Source organism: Mustela lutreola, chromosome 12 (assembly GCF_030435805.1).
Source record: "Mustela lutreola isolate mMusLut2 chromosome 12, mMusLut2.pri, whole genome shotgun sequence".
Taxonomy (NCBI): Eukaryota; Metazoa; Chordata; class Mammalia; order Carnivora; family Mustelidae; genus Mustela; species Mustela lutreola.
This window is the reverse complement of record NC_081301.1, coordinates 16970782-16994812: the sequence shown is the minus strand read 5'-3', so window position 1 is coordinate 16994812 and position 24031 is coordinate 16970782. Positions and strand designations below refer to the sequence as shown.

At 42.1% G+C, this 24031-nt stretch overlaps 1 protein-coding gene across 3 annotated transcripts in view; it reads right to left on the bottom strand.

The window, feature by feature from the left end:
* The window catches only part of ASTN2 (astrotactin 2), an 859033-nt gene that overhangs the window by 472240 nt on the left and 362762 nt on the right, over window positions 1-24031 (bottom strand). For all 3 annotated transcript variants that reach the window (XM_059142160.1, XM_059142161.1, XM_059142162.1), the window contains one exon: window positions 1552-1719. In XM_059142160.1, the coding sequence (XP_058998143.1) occupies window positions 1552-1719 (168 nt within the window). The remainder of the gene's footprint in view (window positions 1-1551; window positions 1720-24031) is intronic.

The following is a 24031-nucleotide window of genomic DNA, read 5'->3' as shown; positions in this document are numbered from 1 at the left end:
GAATGTGTAGTCAATTTGCCATGCACCAGCCAGAGTAGTTCTGTTAAAATGCAGGCCACATGATGTCACTCCTTAAGCTCAGAATCCTCCAATGACATCCTATCACACTCAGAGTGAATCCTAAGTTCTTGTCAGCCTAGATAACTCCCTGCAGCCACCCCCAGGCAATCTTCTGCTTTTCCTATTTGCCTCCACTCCTCTCCCCTCTCAGCTCCATCCAACCACACTCTTCTTCCTGTTGAACCAAAGGCACCCTCCTGAACTCCTGCTACAACATGCTGACCCTTGTCATTGGCTCCGCCTAGAATCCCCCCCCCCCATAGTCACGATGGCTTCCTCCATCTTAGCCTCGAGGTGCCCCGACTCAAATGTCAAGGGAGAAGCCTCCCCTGACCAGTGCATGTAACCACGGCTCCACTCCCACTCCCACCTCAGCATCCCCTATGCTGCACCATCACCTGACAGAGTACATATACTTTCCCGTTTGTCTGTTGCAGCACTGTCCAACAGAACTTTCAGCAGGGCTGGGGATGTTCTACATCTGAGTTGTCCAGCAGGTAGCCGTTGGTCACAGGGAGTTACACAGCACTTGATAGATGGCTAATGTGACTGGGGAAGTGAATGCTGAATTAATTTAATTCTACTTAATTTAAATTTAAATAGCCATCTGCAGCTACTGGCTATCCCTGTTAGTGCAGATTGAATGTCTCCTTAGAATATAAACTCAATCAGGGCATAGATTATGCCTGTTTTGTCCACTGCTATATCCTCAATGCCAAGGCAAGTATCTGCCTACTCAATATATACCTGGCAAAGTAAATAAATATACTAGGGGCTTTCCACACATGATCTCACTTAATCCTAATAACAGCCTTGTGAGTTAGATGCTATTTTTCACTCTCTGGTACTCACAGGAAGTGTCTTTCTGAAGAACACCCAGCTAGTGTGTACTCTATGACCAACACCTCCCATTCAAGGGGAGTAAGTCCTGGGGATCTTATGTACAACACAGTAAACAATTAACAATTCTGTTTTATGTGCTTGAAAGTTGTTAAGAGGGTAGATCTTAAACATTCTCACTATTAAAAAAATGGTATATGAAATGATGGGGGTGTCAATAAATCTTAAGACGGTAATCATTATACAGTATATACATGTATTAAATCATCACAGCACACACCTTAAACTTACAGAATGCTCTATGTCACTTATATCTCAGTAAAGCTGGAAAAAATACCAAAGGACATCTAGCTAGTAAGAGGTGGATAGGATCTGAGCTCAGGGATGCTGAGGATGTTCAGATACCTTGCATTGCTAAAACCAGACCAGATGCTCTCTGTGGTCCTTTCTACTTCTGGGATCCTGTGGTTCTGTAGAACTTTCTCCCTGGCCCAGTGATGGCAGCACAGAATTTAACTGCCTATGGAACTGATAGGCCTTCAGGTAAAACCCCTCATCCATGGCTCAGAAGCCGTGATTCTTCAGGTACAAGGTGTGCAAGCCATCTTGCAGCCTGGCTCCTCTCTCCCTCCAGCCTAAGCCATGACTCACCAGTTTCTGGGTCGCAGAGCTGCTCACAGGCATCTGTCGTCCTCTGTCCGCAGAGGTCTCTCACCCATGGGGAGGTGGCGTTGATCTGGTAATACAGGGACAGCTTGGCCGGGTTTAACCAGTCTGAGACATCCAGGTAGCTCCCTTCACTCACCACAAAGCTGCTCCCTGTGGGTGAACAGAGAGAAAGACAGCTACTTTCTCCTCGACTGGAGGATGCAGATGTATCTTGCTGCTGATGTGCAGGCTGGGAAAACGGGCAGGTGCATGCAAGCGATCCCCCATCCCAGGTCCCCTATTCTCATTTGTCTACCCACACTGACAAAGCATTTTTACAATATTCCTGTCATGGTATTGGCAGCCAGGAGAGAAAGAGACAAATCATACACAGAGACAGTTCAGCCTAGTGGAAAGAAGTTGGGCCCTTAGGACTGACAGAGACTTGGGTTCAAATCCACTATCCACCCTTATCTGCCATTGACTCTGTGTGAGCCACTCAATACTTCTGGGTCTTGGTGACATCATCTGTAAATAGGAACATCAATGGAACCCACCTCATTGTTGTAAAAATGGAATAAATTATTATAGATAAAATGTTATGCTTAGCTGAGGCCTGACTTGTTTTAGTAAAGAATGCTTAAAAATTAAAAAAAAAATTTTTGACTATGGGCTCTGAAAAACAATCTGAGGGGTTTGAAGTGGCGGGAGGGTAGGAGGTTGGGGTACCAGGTGGTGGGTATTACAGAGGGCACGTATTGCATGGAGCACTGGGTGTGGTGAAAAAATAATGAATACTGTTATGCTGAAAATAAATAAATTTAATCTAAAAAAAAAAGATTTTTTAAAAAATTTATTTGACGGAGTGACAGCAAGAGCAGGAACACAAGCAGGGGGGATGGGAGAGGGACAGGAGGCTCCCTGCTGAGCAAGAAGCCCAGAGTGGGGCTCGATCCCAGGCCCCTGGGATCATGACCTGAGCAGAGGGCAGACGTCTAATGACTGAGCCACCCAGGCGCCCCAAAAGAAATTTTTAAAAAAGATTTTATTTAGTTCTTTGACAGAGTAACAGCAAGAACAGGACGAGCAGGGAGAGTGGTAGAGGGAGGAGCAGGCTTCCTGCTGAGCAGGGAGCTGATGTGGGGCTCAAGCCCAGGATCCTGGGATCACAACCTGAGCCAAAGGCAGATGCTTAACAACTAAACATTAAAACGTAAAAGAAAAAAAAATGTGCTAATATCTCTATTACCCAGGCATACTCTCCCCTCCACCCCCACCATCCCTAACAGGGGTCATTAATGCCCACAGGGGCCGAATGTGTGATTATTAATGGGAGAGAATAGCTGAGCAGCTTCTTGGCCTCCTGGCCTAGATTTTGTTTTTTATTCTATTAGAGAGAAAGTCAAGGAAATTCATAGCACCTCTAAGAAAAAAAGCTGCACTTGTGCCATAGAAAATGCCTTAATGTTGGGGAATGATGGAGTTTGGGGTGACCTGGCACTGCAGGTTCTCTCAAACTGGGAATGGCTGTGGGCCGGCTCCAGCCAGCTCTTGTCAAACGGATCTAAAAGCTAGCGGTACAAGAACATCAGTTTTCTTTAAGAGAGGCTGCAAATTCAGACTTTGATTGTAATCAAGCAATTTGATATAATGACTTAAATTTGTTCTTAAATTTGTGTAAGTCAGGGGCATCTGGGGGGCTCAGTCGGTTAGGCAGCCAACTCTTGATTTCAGCTCAGGTCATGATCTCAGGGTCTTGGGATTGAACCCCGTGTCAGGCTCCCAGCTCAGCAGGGAACCTGCTTTAGGATTCTCTCTCTCTACGTCTCCCTCTACCCCTTCCCCTGCTTGCTTACACACCCTGGCTCTTAAAAAAATAAAGAGAGGGACGCCTGGGTGGCTCAGTTGGTTAAGCAGCTGCCTTCCGCTCAGGTCATGATCCCAGCGTCCTGGGATGGAGTCCCACATCGGGCTCCTTGCTCAGCAGGGAGCCTGCTTCTCCCTCTGCCTCTGCCTGCCATCCTGTCTGCCTGTGCTCGCTCTCTCTCCCTCTCTCTCTGATAAATAAATAAAATCTTTAAAAAAAAAATAAAGAGATATTAAAAGAAAAAAAAAACAACAACTTGTATAAGTCAAAAACCCTGCCTTGCAATCTACACTCTAAAATATTCCCTTAAAAATACACATATATGTATACACATACATATACATCTATACACACATATATACATACATGAACACACACATGCATACATATATGGATAACATTACACACACACACACACTTTGAGGGCAAGGAACAGAAGCCTCTGCAGGGTGGCTGCATACTAGGTATGAATGGTGAGTGTGTGAATGCAGTAATACACAACGGTGGCCCACAACTGTTAGACAACAAAATGAATAAAAAGGCATCCAAACTGATAAAGAAGAAGTAAGACTTCTGCTATTTACAGATGACGTGATGCTCTATATAGAAAATGCGAAAGACACCACTAAAACTACCAGAACTGATAAATGAATTCAGTAAAGTCACAGGATACAAAATCAATATACAGAAATATGTCCCATTCCTATACACTAATAATGAAGCAGCAGAAAGGGAAACTAAGAAAACAATTCCATTTACAATTGCACCAAACCCTATAAAATACCAGAAATAAACTTAACCAAAAAGAGTTGAAAGACCTGTACTCTGTCAAAGATGATTTGACCATATAGTTGAGGGTCCATATCTGGGCTGTCTACTCTGTTCCACTGGTCTATGTGTCTGTTTTTGTGCCAGTATCATGCTGTCTTGGTGATCACAGTTTTGTAGTAAAGCTTAAAATCAGAATCCTAGAGGAGAACATAGGCAGTAACCTCTTCGACATTGGCCACAGCAACTTCTTTCAAGGTATGTCTCCAAAGGCAAAAGAAACAAAAGTGAAAATGAACTTTTGGGACTTCATCAAGATCAAAAGCTTCTGCACACAAAGGAAACAGTCAACAAATCAAAGAGGCAACCCACAGTATGGGAGAGGATATTTGCAAATGACAATACAAAGGGGTGATATCCAAGATTTATAAAGAACTCCTCAAACTCAAAACACACAAAACAGATAATCATGTCAAAAAATGGGCAGAAGACCTGAACAGACACTTCCCCCAAAGAGGACATGCAAATGGCTAACAGACACATGAAAAAATGTTCATCATCATTAGCCATCAGGGATATTCAAATCAAAACCACACTGAGATACCACCTTACACCAGTTAGAATGGCCAAAATTAACAAGATAGTAAACAACATGTGTTGGAGAGGATGTGGAGAAAGGGGAACCCTCATACACTGTTGGTGGGAATGCAAGTTGGTGCAGCCACTTTGGAAAACAGTGTGGAAATGCCTTAAGAAATTAAAAATAGAGCTTCCCTATGACCCTGCAATTGCACTGCTGGGTATTTACCCCAAAGATACTGATATAGTGAAAAGAAGGGCCATCTGTACCCCAATGTTCATAGCAGTAATGGCCACAGTCGACAAACTGTGGAAAGAACCAAGATGCCCTTCACTGGATGAATGGATAAAGAAGATATGGTCCATATATACAATGGAGTATTATGCCTCCATCAGAAAGGATGAATACCCAACTTTGGGTATTCATGGACGGGACCAGTGGAGAGTGTGCTGAGTGAAATAAGTCAAGCAGAGAGAGCCAATTATCATATGGTTTCACTTATTTTTGGAGCGTAAGGAATAACATGGAGGACATGGGGAGATGGAGAGGAGAAGAGAGTTGGGGGAAATTGGAAGGGGGAGATGAACTATGAGAGATTGTGGACTCTGAGGAACAAACTGAGGGTTTTGGAGGGATTTGGGGGGTTGGGTGAGCCTGGTGGTGGGTATTATGGATGGTACATATTGCATGGAACACTGGGTATGGTTCATAAACAATGAATTCTGGAATACAGAGAAGAAATAAAAAATAAATAATTTTTAAAAAGACCTGTACTCTGAAAACTATAAAACACTGATGAAAGAAATTCAAGAAGATACAAAGAAATGGAAAGATTCTCCATGCTCATGTGTTGGAAGAACAAATGTTAAAATATCTATACTACCCAAAGCAATATACAGATTTAATGTAATCCCTATCAAAACACCAATAGCATTTTTCACACTACTAGAACAAACAATCCTAAAATTTTTATGGGACTACAAAAGACTGTGAGTAGCCAAAGCAATCTTGAAAAAGAATTACAAAACTGGAGGCATCACAATTCCAGACTTCAAGTTATATTAAAGGGGGTTGGGGTAAATTGGAAGGGGAGGTGAATCATGAGAGACTATGGACTCTGAAAAACAATCTGAGGGGTCTGAAGTTGCAGGGGGGTGGGAGGTCGGGGTACCAGGTGGTGGGTATTATAGAGGGCACGGATTGCATGGAGCACTGGGTGTGGTGAAAAAATAATGATACTGTTATGCTGAAAATAAATAAATGGAAAAAAAAAAGCTATAGTAATCAAAACAGTATGGTATTGGCATAAAAATAGACAGATGGATCAATAGAACAGAATAGAAAACTCAGAAATAAAGCCACAAGTATATACAAATTAATCTTCAGTGCTGGAGGAAAGAACATAAAACGGGAAAGACAAGTCTCTTTAAATGGTGTTGGGAAAACTGGGCACCTACATGCAAAGAATGAAACTGGACCTCTTTCTTAAACCATACACAAAATTAAACTCAAGTTGGATTGAAGACCTAACTAAATGTGAAACCTGAAACCACAAAAATCCTAGAAGAGAGCACAGGTAGTAATTTCTCTGATACTGGCTGTAACTTCTTTCTAGCGGAAAAAAGCAAAAATAAACTTTTGGGACTATATCAAAATAAAAAGTTTCTTCACAACAAAGGAAATAATCAACAAAACTAAAAACTAACCTACTGAGTGGGAGAAGATACTGGCAAATGACATAACTGATAAAGGGTTAGTATCTAAAATATATAAAAAATTTATTAAACTCAATACCCCCAAAATGAATAATCCAATTGAAAAGCAGGCAGAAGACAGGAACAGACATTTTTTTTCAAAGAAGACATACAGATGGCCAACGGGCACATGAAAAGATGCTCGACATCACTCATCATCAGAGAAATGCAAATCAAAACCACAATGAGATATCACTTCACACCTGTCAGAATGGCGAGAATCAAAAACACAAGAAACAACAAGTGTTGGCAAGGACATGGAGAAAAGTTACCCCTCTTACGCTTTTGGTGGGAATGCAAACTGGTACAGCCACTCTGGAAAACAGAGTGGAGGTTCCTCAAAAAGATTAACTAGAATTACCTTATGATTCAACAATCTCACTATTGGGTATTTACCCAAAGAATATAAGAACCCTAATTTAAAGAGATATGTGCACTTGATATTTATTCCAACATAATTTACAACAGTCGAACTATGGAAGCAGCCCGAGGCTCCATCAATGGATGAATGGATTAAGAAGATATGGTGTGTGTATGTATGTATGTGTATATGTATGTACATGTATATATACATATATATGCACACACATATACAGTGGGATATTACTCAGCCATTAAAAAAAGTGAAATCTTGCCATTTGCAACAATACAGATGGAGCTACAGAGTATTAAGTTAAGTGAAGTAAGTTAAAGACAAACACCATATGATTTCACTAATATGCAAAATTTAAGAAAGAAAGCAAACAATCACCAAAGCAACAGAATACACATTCTTCTCTAGTGCACATGGTACATTCTCCAGAATAGACCACATCCTCGGTCCTAAATCAGGACTCAACCGGTATCAAAAGATTGGGATCATTCCCTGCATATTTTCAGACCACAATGCTCTAAAGCTAGAACTCAACCACAAAAGGAAGTTTGGAAAGAACCCAAATACATGGAGACTAAACAGTATCCTTCTAAAGAATGAATGGGTCAACCGGGAAATTAAAGAAGAATTGAAAAAAATCATGGAAACAAATGATAATGAAAATACAACGGTTCAAAATCTGTGGGACACAACAAAGGCAGTCCTGAGAGGAAAATATATAGCGGTACAAGCCTTTCTCAAGAAACAAGAAAGGTCTCAGGTACACAACCTAACCCTACACCTAAAGGAGCTGGAGAAGGAACAAGAAAGAAACCCTAAGCCCAGCAGGAGAAGAGAAATCATAAAGATCAGAGCAGAAATCAATGAAATAGAAACCAAAAAAACAATAGAACAAATCAACGAAACTAGGAGCTGGTTCTTTGAAAGAATTAATAAAATTGATAAACCCCTGGCCCGACTTATCAAAAAGAAAAGAGAAAGGACCCAAATAAATAAAATCATGAATGAAAGAGGAGAGATCACAACTAACACCAAGGAAATACAAACTATTATAAGAACATACTATGAGCAACTCTACGGCAATAAATTTGACAATCTGGAAGAAATGGATGCATTCCTAGAAACATATAAACTACCACAACTGAACCATGAAGAAATAGAAAGCCTGAACAGACCCATAACCAGTAAGGAGATTGAAACAGTCATTAAAAATCTCCAAACAAACAAAAGCCCAGGGCCAGACGGCTTCCCGGGGGAATTCTACCAAACATTTAAAGAAGAACTAATTCCTATTCTCCTGAAACTGTTCCAAAAAATAGAAATGGAAGGAAAACTTCCAAACTCATTTTATGAGGCCAGCATCACCTTGATCCCAAAACCAGACAAGGATCCCACCAAAAAAGAGAGCTATAGACCGATATCCTTGATGAACACAGATGCGAAAATACTCAACAAAATACTAGCCAATAGGATTCAACAGTACATTAAAAAGATTATTCACCACGACCAAGTGGGATTTATTCCAGGGCTGCAAGGTTGGTTCAACATCCGCAAATCAGTCAATGTGATACAACACATCAATAAAAGTAAGAACAAGAACCATATGATACTCTCAATAGATGCTGAAAAAGCATTTGACAAAGTACAACATCCCTTCCTGATCAAAACTCTTCAAAGTGTAGGGATAGAGGGCACATACCTCAATATCATCAAAGCCATCTATGAAAAACCCACCGCAAATATCATTCTCAATGGAGAAAAACTGAAAGCTTTTCCGCTAAGGTCAGGAACACGGCAGGGATGTCCATTATCACCACTGCTATTCAACATCGTACTAGAGGTCCTAGCCTCAGCAATCAGACAACAAAAGGAAATTAAAGGCATCCAAATCGGCAAAGAAGAAGTCAAATTATCACTCTTCGCAGATGATATGATACTATATGTGGAAAACCCAAAAGACTCCACTCCAAAACTGCTAGAACTTATACAGGAATTCAGTAAAGTGTCAGGATATAAAATCAATGCACAGAAATCAGTTGCATTTCTCTACACCAACAGCAAGACAGAAGAAAGAGATATTAAGGAGTCAATCCCATTTACAATTGCATCCAAAACCATAAGATACCTAGGAATAAACCTAACCAAAGAGACACAGAATCTATACTCAGAAAACTATAAAGTACTCATGAAAGAAATTGAGGAAGACACAAAGAAATGGAAAAATGTTCCATGCTCCTGGATTGGAAGAATAAATATTGTGAAAATGTCTATGCTACCTAAAGCAATCTACACATTTAATGCAATTCCTATCAAAGTACCATCCATCTTTTTCAAAGAAATGGAACAAATAATTCTAAAATTTATATGGAACCAGAAAAGACCTCGAATAGCCAAAGGGATATTGAAAAAGAAAGCCAACGTTGGTGGCATCACAATTCCGGACTTCAAGCTCTATTACAAAGCTGTCATCATCAAGACAGCATGGTACTGGCACAAAAACAGACACATAGATCAATGGAACAGAATAGAGAGCCCAGAAATAGACCCTCAACTCTATGGTCAACTAATCTTCGACAAAGCAGGAAAGAATGTCCAATGGAAAAAAGACAGCCTTTTCAATAAATGGTGCTGGGAAAATTGGACAGCCACATGCAGAAAAATGAAATTGGACCATTTCCTTACACCACACACAAAAATAGACTCAAAATGGATGAAGGACCTCAATGTACGAAAGGAATCCATCAAAATCCTTGAGGAGAACACGGGCAGCAACCTCTTCGACCTCTGCCGCAGCAACATCTTCCTAGGAACAACGCAAAAGGCAAGGGAAGCAAGGGAAAAAATGAACTACTGGGATTTCATCAAGATCAAAAGCTTTTGCACAGCAAAGGAAACAGTTAACAAAATCAAAAGACAACTGACAGAATGGGAGAAGATATTTGCAAACGACATATCAGATAAAGGACTAGTGTCCAGAATCTATAAAGAACTTAGCAAACTCAACACCCAAAGAACAAATAATCCAATCAAGAAATGGGCAGAAGACATGAACAGACATTTCTGCAAAGAAGACATCCAGATGGCCAACAGACACATGAAAAAGTGCTCCATATCACTTGGCATCAGGGAAATACAAATCAAAACCACAATGAGATATCACCTCACACCAGTCAGAATGGCTAAAATCAACAAGTCAGGAAATGACAGATGCTGGCGAGGATGCGGAGAAAGGGGAACCCTCCTACACTGTTGGTGGGAATGCAAGCTGGTGCAGCCACTCTGGAAAACAGCATGGAGGTTCCTCAAAATGTTGAAAATAGAACTGCCCTATGACCCAGCAATTGCACTATTGGGTATTTACCCTAAAGATACAAATGTAGTGATCCAAAGGGACACATGCACCCGAATGTTTATAGCAGCAATGTCCACAATAGCCAAACTATGGAAAGAACCTAGATGTCCATCAACAGATGAATGGATCAAGAAGATGTGGTATATATACACAATGGAATACTATGCAGCCATCAAAAGAAATGAAATCTTGCCATTTGCAACAACATGGATGGAACTAGAGCGTATCATGCTTAGCGAAATAAGTCAAGCAGAGAAAGACAACTATCATATGATCTCCCTGATATGAGGAAGTGGTGATGCAACATGGAGGCTTAAGTGGGTAGAAGAATAAATGAAACAAGATGGGATTGGGAGGGAGACAAACCATAAGTGACTCTTAATCTCACAAAACAAACTGAGGGTTGCCGGGGGGAGGGGGTTGGGGAGAAGGGGGTGGGATTATGGACATTGGGGAGGGTATGTGATTTGGTGAGTGCTGTGAAGTGTGTAAACCTGGTGATTCACAGACCTGGGGATAAAAATATATGTATATAAAAAATATATGTTTATAAAAAATAAAAAATAAAAAAAAAAAAAAAAAAAAAAAAAAAAAGAAAGCAAACAATCAAAGAAAAAAGAGAGAGAGGCCAAGAAACAGACTCTTAACTACGGAGAACAAACTGATGGACACCAGAAGGGAAGTGGTGGGGGGATGGGTGAAACAGGTGAAGGGGATTAGAAATACACTTATGATGAGTACCGAGAAACGTACAGAATTGTTGAGTCATCATACTGTGCACCTGAAACTAATATAACAGTGTATGTTAACTATACTGAAATTGAAGTTTTAAAAACTTAATAAATGAAACAAATGATAAAAACAGAGAAAATGTACATTAAATATAGTAAAAGTCAAATTTCCCAGGGGTAAAGAAAAAACAAAAAGTTCAGTTAGGACCAAGCTCCACAATGCTGGACTTGGAAAATAGCTCTAGATTTATGGCAGATCTACAGACCTCACCAGCAGGAGACCTTAAATTGTTTCACAAAGGGGCACCTGGGTGGCTCTGTGGGTTAAGCCTTTGCCTTTGGCTCAGGTCATGGTCTCAGGGTCCTGGGATTGAGCCCCACATCAGGCTCTCTGCTTGGCAGGGAGCCTACATCATCCCCTCTCCCTCTGCCTGCCTCTCTGTGTACTTGTGATCTCTCTCTCTCTCTCTGTCAAATAAATAAATAAAATCTTAAAAAAAAATTTGTTTCACAAATAACATGACTCAGCTTCTCTCCCTGCATTTGCTTCTCTCTACTTCACTATCAACCAATAAAATCTTTCCTTGTATGCAATTTAAGAGGAACTCAGCTACAGAGCATCATATGGGTTTGACAGCAGCCTCTCTGTCAGGTCACAAGAGACCTTGCTGGCTGACCAATGGCTGGACTCTTGTTGACCTTGGTGACTAGATGTGGTCTAATGGGCAATGGCCAGGGAGGTAGGACCATGTCAGACCCTACCTGAATGCCCTGAGGACCTCAGATTCCCAGAAAGGGTAAGGGCATGGCAGGCAACATTACCTTCCCTAACTCACACAGATGATGAGATTTCTATCATTTCATAGAAAGAGTTCCCCAGTTGAAGCACAGTGGACAATATGACTTTTGGTGGGGAAGAAAGAGGACTCTATGTGAAAAGCATAAGGGATTGATAGCATCAAGCTCAGAGATGAGGAAATGACCACATTTGAAGTTGGCCTTAAAATCTTTGGCAACTAAAGCAAATAAAAAGGAAAAAAGAAGAAGAAGTCTGCTGGATTCCATATTTCAAATTTCTGGCAAGGGAAGATATGCAAATCTATCTGCAAAGCCATATTTTCCCCTCTGGAACTAAGCCTAAGCAGAAACATGTCACATGGGTCCCTGTGCAAGGCACCGCACATCAGTATCAACCACAGATTTTTCTTTTAAAAAGCACAGTCATGCTGTTTAAATGGATAATTCTTGTATTTATTCTCACTAAAGACTGAGGGATGGATATTGAATTGTGTCCCAGGGCTGAGTTTGGCTAATCCCACTACTTCAGGAAAGCTACGCAGTGCAGTGATGCAGAGAAGAGAATCTGCAAGACATGTGTTCAGATCTTCCTTCTGCTACTCACAAGCTCTGTAAACCTGGACCATCCTCAGTCATCTCCCGTGAAACACATGGTTACGGACTTTTCCTTCGTAGGGTTGATATAAAGATTAAATGAGACGATGCACGTGTCTAAGTCAGGTTTACCAGAAATGACACTCAAAGGCAGAGATTGGCATTTGGGAGGTTTGCTGGGACTGCCTGGTAAGGAACAAAGAGGAACTGAGCAGAGGGAGAGCAAATCACCATGCAGTTTGAGCAAAGCCCTTAGCTGACCCCAGGGGAAGTTCTGGACCTGGGAGGTCCTTCAGAGTTGTCCTGAATCAAGACAAAGTGTCAGGCCTTTGTACCCCCATATTAACCAGGCATAGGCTGTGGGCTATCCTTGGGGAAGGGTCATGTGCTTAGGTGAAGTGGTCTTTTTCAATGAAGGACATTTCTCCCAGAAAGATGCAGAGCCAGTGGTTGACCATCAACATTCCTGGAAGCTGGAGGAATAGTGCCTACGTTCTAATGAGAGATTTGGACCCAGCGCGATGCCATCCACTATAGTATGTGACGTTCACCAACACATTTTGAAATCTCAACTAACAGGAGCTATTTTAGTTATTATTTGGATTTCTTACAAACTTACAGAGCACTGAATTCAATACTGGTTAACAGATCTCTCTTAAACATGAGAAAAGCATCTCTGTAAAACAGAGTGACTCAGGGCACCTGGGTGGCTCAGTCAGTTAGGCATCCAGCTCTTGATTTCAGCTCAGGTCATGGTCTCTGAGTTGTGAGTTTGAGCCCCAAGTTGGGCTCCATGCTGGACATAGACCCTGGTTAAGATTTGCTCTCTCCCCATCTCCCTTAGTTCCTCCCCCTGCTTCTACGCATGCCCCCCTCAAAGAAATACATAATTTTTTTTTTTTAAAGGGAGTAACTCAGGGCACCTGGGTGGCTCAGTGGGTTAACACCTCTGTTTTCAGCTCAGGTCATGATCCCAGCGTCCTAAGATCAAACCCCGCCTGCATCGGGCTCTCTGCTCGGCGGGGAACCAGCTTCCTCCTCTCTCTCTCTGTCTACTTGTGATCTCTGTCCGTCAAATAAATACATAAAATCTTAAAAATAAATAAATGAAATAAAAGGGAGTGACTCAAAAGTAAGTTATCATCAACTGCTTTTAAAAAGGTAGTCTACCAAGCTAACTGTTGGTTTAATGGCAGAAGGGAGTTACCACCCCTTGAACACCCTCTCTGTTCCAGACCCTGGGATGAATGTGTTACAAATCCTGTTTGTTTAATTCTTATAACAGCCTTATGGGGTAGGTGTTTCCCCCATTTTAGAAAAGGACAACATGAAGTTCAGAGAGAAACTGAATTAACCAAATTTACAACTAGTAAGTGGCTAAAGTAGAAACTGACTCTAGATTTTTCAGCATCCCAAGATGGGACCTGTCCATTATTCCAGGCTGTCTTGAGAGCTGGGGCTCTGGTTGGGTATCAGGCAGAGCTGCCCTCAGTGGTGGTATTGCTTCTTTTCTGATAGTCTGTGCATCCCCAATTAGGGTGTATCTTTAGTGTGGGGTTTTTTGCTTTCTCTGATAGATAGTGCTTTCCTACAGGGAAGAGGTCATGACTCATTCATTAGTCCTTATCAGTCCGGCCCTGGGTAAAGTGCCCGGCACATATTAGGAGTTTAGAAAATGTCTGTTGAATGAATTAATGATCCCATAGGTTTTGGACTGAAGTGTTTTGGTTCTCATTAGTTTCCATGAGTAGTTTTAATGAAATCAGAGTTCTGTGCTTGACTAGAAGGGATTTCAACTAACCACGGGATCGTGAGGCAGGAATGCCTTCATGCTGACCCCAGCATTTTCTGTTTCTTTGCTTTGACTTTTTGTTTTTATCCAGCAAGAGCCAGCATACAAGATTAGCTCTTCAGTGTCTCCCCAGTCCCAAACAAAAACTTGAATTGACATTCAGAGCCCCTGAGCTCTCATTCAGCCCATGGGCTTGCGATGTGGATTACCAAAGTTGGGATGTTAGAGGGACTCAGTGTGAAGGGGCAAGGACATGTGGCAGGGAGATGATACCACATCAGATAGTGAGAGGAAGCAACTTCACAAAATGTAATTGTCAAGACTTAATCCCCGCATGTTCATTTAACCAACATTTATCAAGCCCCTCCTTGTATGAGAAACAGGCACAGAGAATGATTAATGAATCCATCAAGAAAATTACAGACTAACAAGGGAGATCAAATGTGTGCACAGATAGACACAATACAACCTAGAGTGCTGGGTACACCGCATGGCAAGGACGGGCATCTCTGCATCTAAGCAGAAGGAAAAAGGGTGTCAGAGAGGAATCGCTGAAGAGTATTTGGCTTTTAAGCTACATCTGGAAGGAGACAAAGGAGAACAATACACTTGGCAAAAGTTAAGGTGGCATTTGCCCCTTCAGCCTCGCCTTCAGACCTGGCTTGCGCTCCTCTTCATCTCATCACAACTACCAGCGGTATCTGCCATATCAGAGATTTAGTCATGCATCCATAGATTTATGCATTTAACAAATAAAATGGCATACTATGTGCAGGCTTCTGTCTCAGCCTCTGGATGAACAAAATATGGTGTCTGTCCACTGAGTGCCCATCGTCCAGGAAGGGAGATTGGATTTAGCAAATCTAAAGCAAGTCATGAATTGTTTTTTAATTTCCCCTTTCTTATTCTCCCATCTAGGTTGTACAGTACTTGAAAGCAGACTATGTCTTATCTAACTCTGAAAACACCATAGTGCTTAGGGTTCGGTAGAGGTTATAAGATGACTGGGGAGTGTGTCCATGCAAAGAATGGAGCAGGGGAGACAGAGAGACAGAGCTCAGTAAGACCAAGCTCAGTAAGGCCAAAGAGGGGCAAGCGGCTCTCTATGGGTAAGTTCTAGCATTACTTTGATAATAAAAACACAGGAAAGGAATATAAATGCATTATTCCATGTGTCTCATGTATCTCTAGTTTTCCAATGGACCCTGTTTTATTTTCTTGGTTTTGGATCGAAAGGACCCCCATTTTCTGGGTGCTCTAAGATTCCTCTTTGTGCTCAAATCAATCTCTCCAGAGAGCAGTGACTCTGAAATGAATCTTTGCCAAAATCTCAACTTCAAAATGTCATGTTTCCTTATTTTTCAATATATATATATATTTTTCTTCCACTGGCTTGTGGGAATATACATCATCTAATTAGCCAAATGGATTTTCAGTTCAGCCCAATCGTTTCCTTATCTAGCATCTGAAGCTCAGCATTGCTCAGGGGACTGCCTGGGCACGGAGGTCCTCATTAACTCTGATCTTCAATTACATTGATTATAAGCCTGCTTCTGTAATTGTGCAGCATAGATCAGAGGTGAGCTGCAGAGCTCAGGCCACTCCGTAGTGTTCTCTGAAAAGCCAGAGGCATATCGGCCCCCAAAGAAACAGAAAGCTACAGATGAGAACTAAAAATACCATGGAAGGAGGTATCACCAGACAAAATTGCCTGGCGAGCCAGACGGCAGCTGCAAATCCCTTTCATTATACCTCGAATCATGAGACAGACCTCTGAGAACCATGGATGGAAGATTTCAAAAGAAGGCTCTGGTCACAGTGGTGAATGAGAAGCAGAGGAAATCAAAGGTTATATGGTGGAAAGATGGTCATCACAAATGATGATCAGGGAATTTTTTGGCCAAATGAATTCAGCTCTTCCCTCCCCCTGTTCTTTGGGAATATGTGATAAATAATTAAAGGTTTATTTCCTAATGTTACATCATGTTTCCCCATGATGATCCCATCTGTCAGGGGCTTAGACCTAGGAGAAAGGTCTTCTCACAATCACAGGATAGAAAACAAAACCAAGACAAAGCAGAATGAAGGAACTCACCTAACCTCCCCTCAACAGACCCATGAAGATGGCACCCACTCCCACCTTCCTCCCCTGTCCCCAGAGCTTTGAATACATCCTACCACCTGCCATTGACTAAAAGCCATTTAAGGAGCAAGTGACCAAACTCCAAATATATGAGGTTAGAAAGAGCTGTTTGAGTGTTTGTGAGCAAGGGCAGAGACAACCTGGAGGGCTGGGAGCTCTTACTCCCTGAGAACAGCAACAATCTAGAGTCACGGGGCAGGTGTTGGGGGAAGGTTCTCTTACACCTATTTCTGATAGAGTCATCAGTCATTTTCCCCTATGTTGTCATCTCCTGATCTTAAAGCTCCGATCCCTTCTGCGATTTTCTTCCCCCTTTCCTTGGATCAACTTCAACCTATTCCTCTGTACTATTTACCTATCCTTGAATGATTAGCACCCTCCCCAAAATTTGTATGTTGGAAGTCCTAATGCCCAGTGCCTCTGAGTAGGACTGTCTTTGGAGGTGAGTTCTTTAAAGAGGTAATTAGGGTTAAATGGCGCTGTAAGGTTTAAGCCCTAATCCAAGAAGACTGGTGTCCTTATAAGAAGAGGAGATTAGGATACAAACACAGAAGGAAGACCATGTGAAGACCCAGGGAGAAGATAACCATATACAAAGGAAGAATAGAGGTCCTCAGAAGAAACCAACCTTGCCAACACCTTGATCGCAGACTTCCAGCCTCGAGAACTGGGAGGAAATAGATTTTTCTTGTTTAACCACACAGTCACAGTACTTTGCTACAATAGCCCTTGCGAACTAAGGTACTCTCTGTTTTATTTGACAACAACGACTCTTAATCCCAGCATTTGCTCTGTTTATTAACCTTTATCTTTGTCATGGATCCCTATGGATCACTTTTCAGAAGAGAGTTTTCAAATGCATGGTATTACAAAGGGAACTGATAGTTGAAACACAGTTCTGTCCATGGATTCCCCACACCCCGCCCCCCCCCCAAAGATCGTGAACCCCGGGATAAAAACCCTAGTCTGAGCTAAGCTATTTCCATCCATTCCATGGATGCCCAGTCTGCTATCTGACCTGGTTCCAAACACTTGAACATCACTGGATGGACGAGGGAGTGGCAGCCAGATTATGATGAATATGCAATCCTGCTGAAACATGTGAATGAGATGCAAATGACAAAGAGAAGAAAACACGGAGAAGAAGTTCCACTGGCTATTTTAAAGAGGGTCAGCTTCTTTCTTTTTGTCCAAATACTATTTTTTTTAAAGCTCTGAAGAAGATAGAAACTTGGTTAAAAGTAGAACTTTCTTAGAACAATCACACAATAAGTCATAATTTTATGAAGCTAAGTATATATTTAATTTTAAAGAAGGTTCCAAAACTTTGACTTCCTTTATTCCAGAGGATCTCAGCCTTTTTTCTTTTCTTTTTTTTTCATTATCACCTGTTTAGACAATCTATTCTTCAATCATTCTCAATCCACAGATATGTTGTGTATATGTGTATGCACTATGTTTTTGCTGTACATAAAAAAAAAAAAAAAGAGCAATAGATTCTCACTTCCAGAATCAATTTTCAAATCTTTGGAGGTATTCTTGTCCTCACTGAGAGTGGATGGTCTAGTTAGAGATAAACTGAAGGTCAAGAAAGGAAAGGGTTGTGCCCAAGATCCACTGGGTCTAGTGGAATAGACACTAGTAGCTGGGAGTGAGGTAAGGGTTGGAGATGGACTGGCTTCCCCAAGGCAACAGAGCTGGAAGGTGTTGGGACGGCCAGAGCCCAAGTGTGGTGACCCACGTATGCACAGTTTGTCCCAGGATTCCACACTGATAATCGAGAATAGATCCTAAGGAAGTGAGTTGTCTTGAGGCTAATAATTCTCCCTCACTGGGGGTGTCAAATGGTAGATAATAAGTTTGAGAGGTCCATGTCAGAGAACATGGAAGGACTCATCACCAAATATCCCTTAAAAAGGAGCATGGAGATGGACAGGTCACTGGTATTTAGAGAGTTACTTCCCAGCAAAGCTGTATCAAAGGTTTGTTTTCTCTCCCCAAATGGAGGTTTCCTTGATTTCCTCCAGGCAATTGTGTATCTACTGTTTTCTGTCTTTCCCACTTCATATTGTGATCAAAGTCTGGCTAAAACAGATTGCCACCAAATTCCACATGTCTTTATGTATCACCACAGTCTCACTTCAAAGTTGAGTTAGGGGTGTTTGAATCTGGACGAAAGAGGTTTGAAGTATTGCAATTTCAAAAAATTATTTTTCTCCCGGGATGTAACAATTTGGTAGCAGGCTGGGCAGGAGAAGAAAAGAACAAAGTCTCATGAAATACCTCTTGTTTTATTCTAGGTTATTTAACTTTTTTTAAAAGAATTGCTAAAGATTGAAGGCAACTATTTGCTTTTAATTTAGAATTTTTTTTTTTTTTAGTTTTCTTCATGACTTCATTGGGAATACATGCATCAAACCAATCTCAGTGTTGGACTTCTTTTTGATCTAAGATCAATGCCTCTTGAATGAACGTGGTAGATAGTTGTCCCGGAAACCCAAAGGTCCTGTAGCTCTGATTTGCTAATATATTAGTGACCTATTATGCACAGAGGAAGCATTCCAAAACCTACTACGAATGCACAAGACCACAGGTAATGCCAAATGCTACATATGTTTTTTTTCCTCTACATACCTACCTATGATAAAATTTAATTTATAAACTAGACAGAGTAAGAGATTAATAATAGGGGCACCTGGGTGGCTCAGTGGGTTAAGCCTCTGCCTTCGGCTCAGGTCATGATCTCAGGATCCTGGGATCAAGCCTCACATCAGGCTCTCTGCTCAGCAGGGAGCCTGCTTCCTCCTCTCTCTGGCTGCCTCTCTGCATACTTGTGATCTCTCTCTCTCTGTCAAATAAATAAATAAAATCTTTTTTAAAAAGAGAGATTAATAATAATAAAATAGAACTATAACAATATACTTAATATAATTTATGTGAATGTTGTCTCTAAATATCTTACTTTACTCTATCACCCTTCTTCTTGTGATGATGTAAGATGATAAAATGCCTATGTGATGAGATGAAGTGAGATGAAGGACACACGCATTGTGATAATGTGAGGCTACCCTTGACCTTCTGATGATACATCAGGAGGAGAATCATCTGCTTCTGAACTGTGGTTGACTGGGAGCAGCTGAAACCAAGGATAAGTGAAACCACCACCAAGGGGCCTCCTGTGTTGAAAAACTTCCCTCTCTATCGGTTGCCCAAGTAAGCTCAGATCTCACATGGGAGGCAGTGGGCTGGACTACAGGATTAAACAGGTATAGTGTAAATCCTAATCTAGGCCTTCTGTGTGACCCAAGAACCAATCATTTAATCTTGGTAAGTCCTCCTCCATTTTCTTATCTGTACAACGGAAATACTTACTTCATAGAGATTCTATGACCATTACAGAAAATGCATTTGAGTTGCCTAAGGACAGGACCATGCCTGGGTAGGGCCTCTGTGTTGTCCTACTCTGGGGGACAAAACTGACATAGCCAACCATGCACTCTACATATAATTACATGCCTAACCCATATAGATCTATATGTTTGTGTATTTCATACATGTACATAAAACTGGTAATCACGAGATCATGTATATATGTATACATGTGTATACATACACATAAGCACAGATAATTCTGCAAGTAATTGTGTTGTATGCGGATGGTACTTCCTGGAGCTATGGCCCATGGCAGTCCTGCCTGGGACACACAACAGTTTCATTAAAAAAATGATAAGCACCTTTCTTGTCCAAGCAAGTATGTTCATTTCCCCCATGCTGAGCCACGGCCTGTCCCAGGAGCACCACCGATCCGATTTTCACCATATCCCAGGGTTAGTTGCGGAATACAGGAATGAGGGATACAACTCGACCATGCAGGTCAGAAGTGAAGGGACACGGTGGAGAAGAATGTCTGGCACACATTAGGTTCAGTAAATCCCTAATGAGCATACTGTGTGTGTGTGGCTAAGACAGGCCCTCCTGACTGCACGACCCAATGAACAGACGTAGCCCAAGACCTTCCAGATCCATTAGCTTAAATTTATCACTCAATCTGCCCTGCCTCTCCCTCTTGGGGTTCACCGTCTTCTACGACATCCATGCCTTTCTGCTTTTCCCAAAGAATCTGCACACACGTCAGGGGCTGTTTGGCAAAGATGGCTCACAACTGCGGGCGCTAAGAATAACCATATTAGTAATTCCTCCCGGATCTGTTTCATTACTACACTGTGGGTTCGATGCCAACCGACCAAATTAGGCCCAGGCACCTGCCTGCTTTCGCGACTCTCACTGTCAGTGTGCATGTGTGCGTGTGTGTGTGTGTGTTTCTCTCTCTCTAGTTCTCTGGCCTTCTCTTCTCTCTGTCTAGAAATCAATTCTGTGGGAAAAGCACAGACCCTGGGCTTGGCAAAGCTGGAATTAACAAGTACCCTTCCCGCTTATTATTTGAGTGACCTCAGTAAATGCTTAATATTTCTCTTCTCAGCTTCCTCCTCAAAGAGGGAATGAATACTACTTCCCCTGGAGGCTTCGCATGCATATGAAATGTGACTGCCTGGGAACCCGACTTATTGGACGTGCTTATCAAATGGGAAGTTTTACTGCTGCCCCTGTCGCTAATCGAATTGATCCTAGAAATAGCTCTGGAGGGCAGGTGTTCTTTTTATCCCCATTTCATAGATAAGAAAACTCAAGCTGAAGGAGGTTAAAGGGATGTGTCTTCAGTTGCATGGCTAGAAAGTTGATGATTCTCAAGGAGAACTCCTCTTCCTGTCTCTGAGGCTCAAGCTCTGTCTATAACAGCAGGCTGCCTCCTATCCCTCTCATTACTGGATGTGCGAGTGTGTGCATGTGTGTGTGATGATGTGTGCATGTGTGTGTGTTCAGCTTCTGTCAATATGCATCTCTAGTGATTTCTCTGAGTGCTAAACTTCTCACGGTGGTGGCTGAAACATAAATCAGACCATGTTGAGTGTGTAGAGAGAGAGATGGCAGGGAAAGGTGACACAGTCTTGTAATTCAATACTTAATATCTCCAAAGACATGTAATACATCCTCTTGACATTTCCAGAAGATATTTTCTGGAAACTGGACAATAACTCAAATTAATGCTAAGCCTAAATCTAATTGTTTTATGAGTCTACAAAGGACTACATAGGATAAAGCTTCCCAAAATGCAGAGGCTTCCACAGTCATGTTGATGGAACAGATTTCACTGTCAGGCCCAGATGAGAACAGCTGCCTAAATATAGAATATTGGTACCTAGAGCAACATAACAAAGGAGATGTGCAGCTTAGCCACACCATAATGTTCACTACCATGAGCCCTTTGCCAGCCAAACCCTACAATGAATTATGGCAAAGATAAGGAGAGTAAAGATGAAATTTTACATGAAGGCTAAAAGAAGGCCTTGAGGCTCAAGCAGGACTTGGGATGGCTGAGATCCACATTTCTGGTATGTGACAGGTGAACAGGTGAAGGATGAGTTATTTCATTCTGCTCCCAGAGGGAAATGGGGGTGCTTCAGGGAGCCAGGTCCTGGAGCCAGCCGGCACGCACGGGACCCCATCCTGACATTTATCTGCTGACTTAGGTCCCTTACCTGATTCTGTAAGCCTAAGGGTTCCTACTGTATCAAATGGGGACACTAGTACCTACCACATAACTCTTGTGTATATAAAGGGACATTGTGATATCCACGGTTGATGAGGAAAGCAAGGTGGCCAAGAATATATACGACCTTATCTCAAGTTTCCAACAAACATCCAAAGGGCAATTCAGTGTGTGTGTATGTGTGTGTGTGTGCGCGCGCGCGCGTGTGTGTGTTTGGGAGTTACAAAAATTCTGGAAGGATATACACAAAAAAAGAGCCAATAACCCAACAGACTATGAAAAAGAGCATATTTGGTATTTTCCTCATTCACTCCTCTGGTACTTTTGCATTATAGAGGGCACGGATTGCATGGAGCACGGGGTGTGGTGCAAAAATAATGAATACTGTTATGCTGAAAATAAATTAAAAATTAAAAATTAAAAAAAAAAAAGAATGCTGCTGCTGCTCCTACTATTACTACTACTGCTGTTATTACTACTGTCACCACCACTACCAGTATTAACACCAACTATCTCAGAAGGTTCAGGAGGAATAAAGGATAGAATATATATAAAGTTCCAGTATCAAGTCCAACACATAGGAGGTGACCAAGATGTGTTTGTTCTTTCTTTCTTTGTCCCTGGCAACTAAGGACTGTGAAGGGGCACTGGATGAGGACTGGATGGGGCTACTCCTCTCTCCCACGCATGTCCTTCCTAGCCCACACCCCTGGCTTTGTGCAGACTGTTCCCCTACCCTGGATGGATGTCCTCCTTACCATACCCACACTGCCAGCTCCCAGCCAAAGCCAAACTTGTCCTCTCACCAGGAAGTGACCTGTCTGTCCTTCAGTCCCCAATGCCCTGGCCTCTGAACCTTCTCCTCACATCAGTATCACTGCTAATGCGCATGCTTACCGAGTACCCCCCACGCCCCACCTTGTGGCCAGGTTTGGGGCATGCCAGATGGTTCATCCACCTTAAAAAAGACTGAGCTTTCTGAGAGACAATCCATGTCTAACACATCTTCAAATTACTGTTCCTTGCCCCAGGGTTGGGGACTTCGTGGGCAATCAGGAGACATTCTAAGGGGATGGACAGATGAAGTGAGAGATGGCGCTTTGTGTGAGGAACACGACCTTAGAGGCTATCACATGGAGAGAAAAGAGGGAAACCACACAGCTCTCCCCACCCACTCTCCAAAGGTGCTTCAAATCTCACTCGAGACTCACAAATGAGCCTCAGTGGCAGGCAGTTTTTGTTTAGTATGTAAGGTGCCCTATGACACCTTCACCACCAATGTCTCACACGGTCCTCAAGCAAGAACTAGGGAGGCTTCTGGGGTCAGACTCTTGCTCGGCAGCTGTGCGAGCTTGGATAAACCTACTGCTCTCGTTGGGACTCAGTTTTCCTCATTTGAAAAAAAGAAAGAGGAAAATAATAGTCACTTCCTCTAGGATCACTGTCCGGAAGAAGTAAGTTAATGAATATAAAATACTTTTAGAGTCGTTGGCATTCAATCATACTATACTCTGTGTGTAAGCACATATGTTCTATGAATGATCCTCATTCCCCGTCACAAACAAAGATGCTGAAGGTATGAAAGGTGTTTCTTGCCCAAGTTACATACAATTACTTAATGGCAAACCTGGGACTACAGTCTGGATATCCAGACTCTGGGGGATGGGCTTTGTCTACTGTCACTTAGCCTCTCAGCAGGGTGGTTATTATGCTGATGTCTGAATGTATTTATCTGTACATTCAACCCATGTTTATCGAGGGCTGTATGTGTCCCGGGCCTGGCCGTAAGTCCTGGATGTCTAGCAGGGAGTGAAAAAGACATGGTCCCACAGCACTTGGCTATAAAAAGTGCTCAGCGCTGAGCTGGAAATGGGCATTAAACAAAAAATGCACCAACACTTACAGGACTACAAATAAGAAAGGAGAGCCATGGGTTAGGAAACAGGGTGTTGTGAGTACACAACTCTGTGCGTGTGTGTGTGTGTGTGTGTGTGTGTGTATTGGAGAAGAGGAGGGAAAGTGGTGATATCCACGAAATAGTGTCCCCTGCAAAGAAAATAAGACATGTGAAGTTTCTGAGATCACACAGATCGGTGAGGTTCTGTTCCCAGTTGGAACAAACA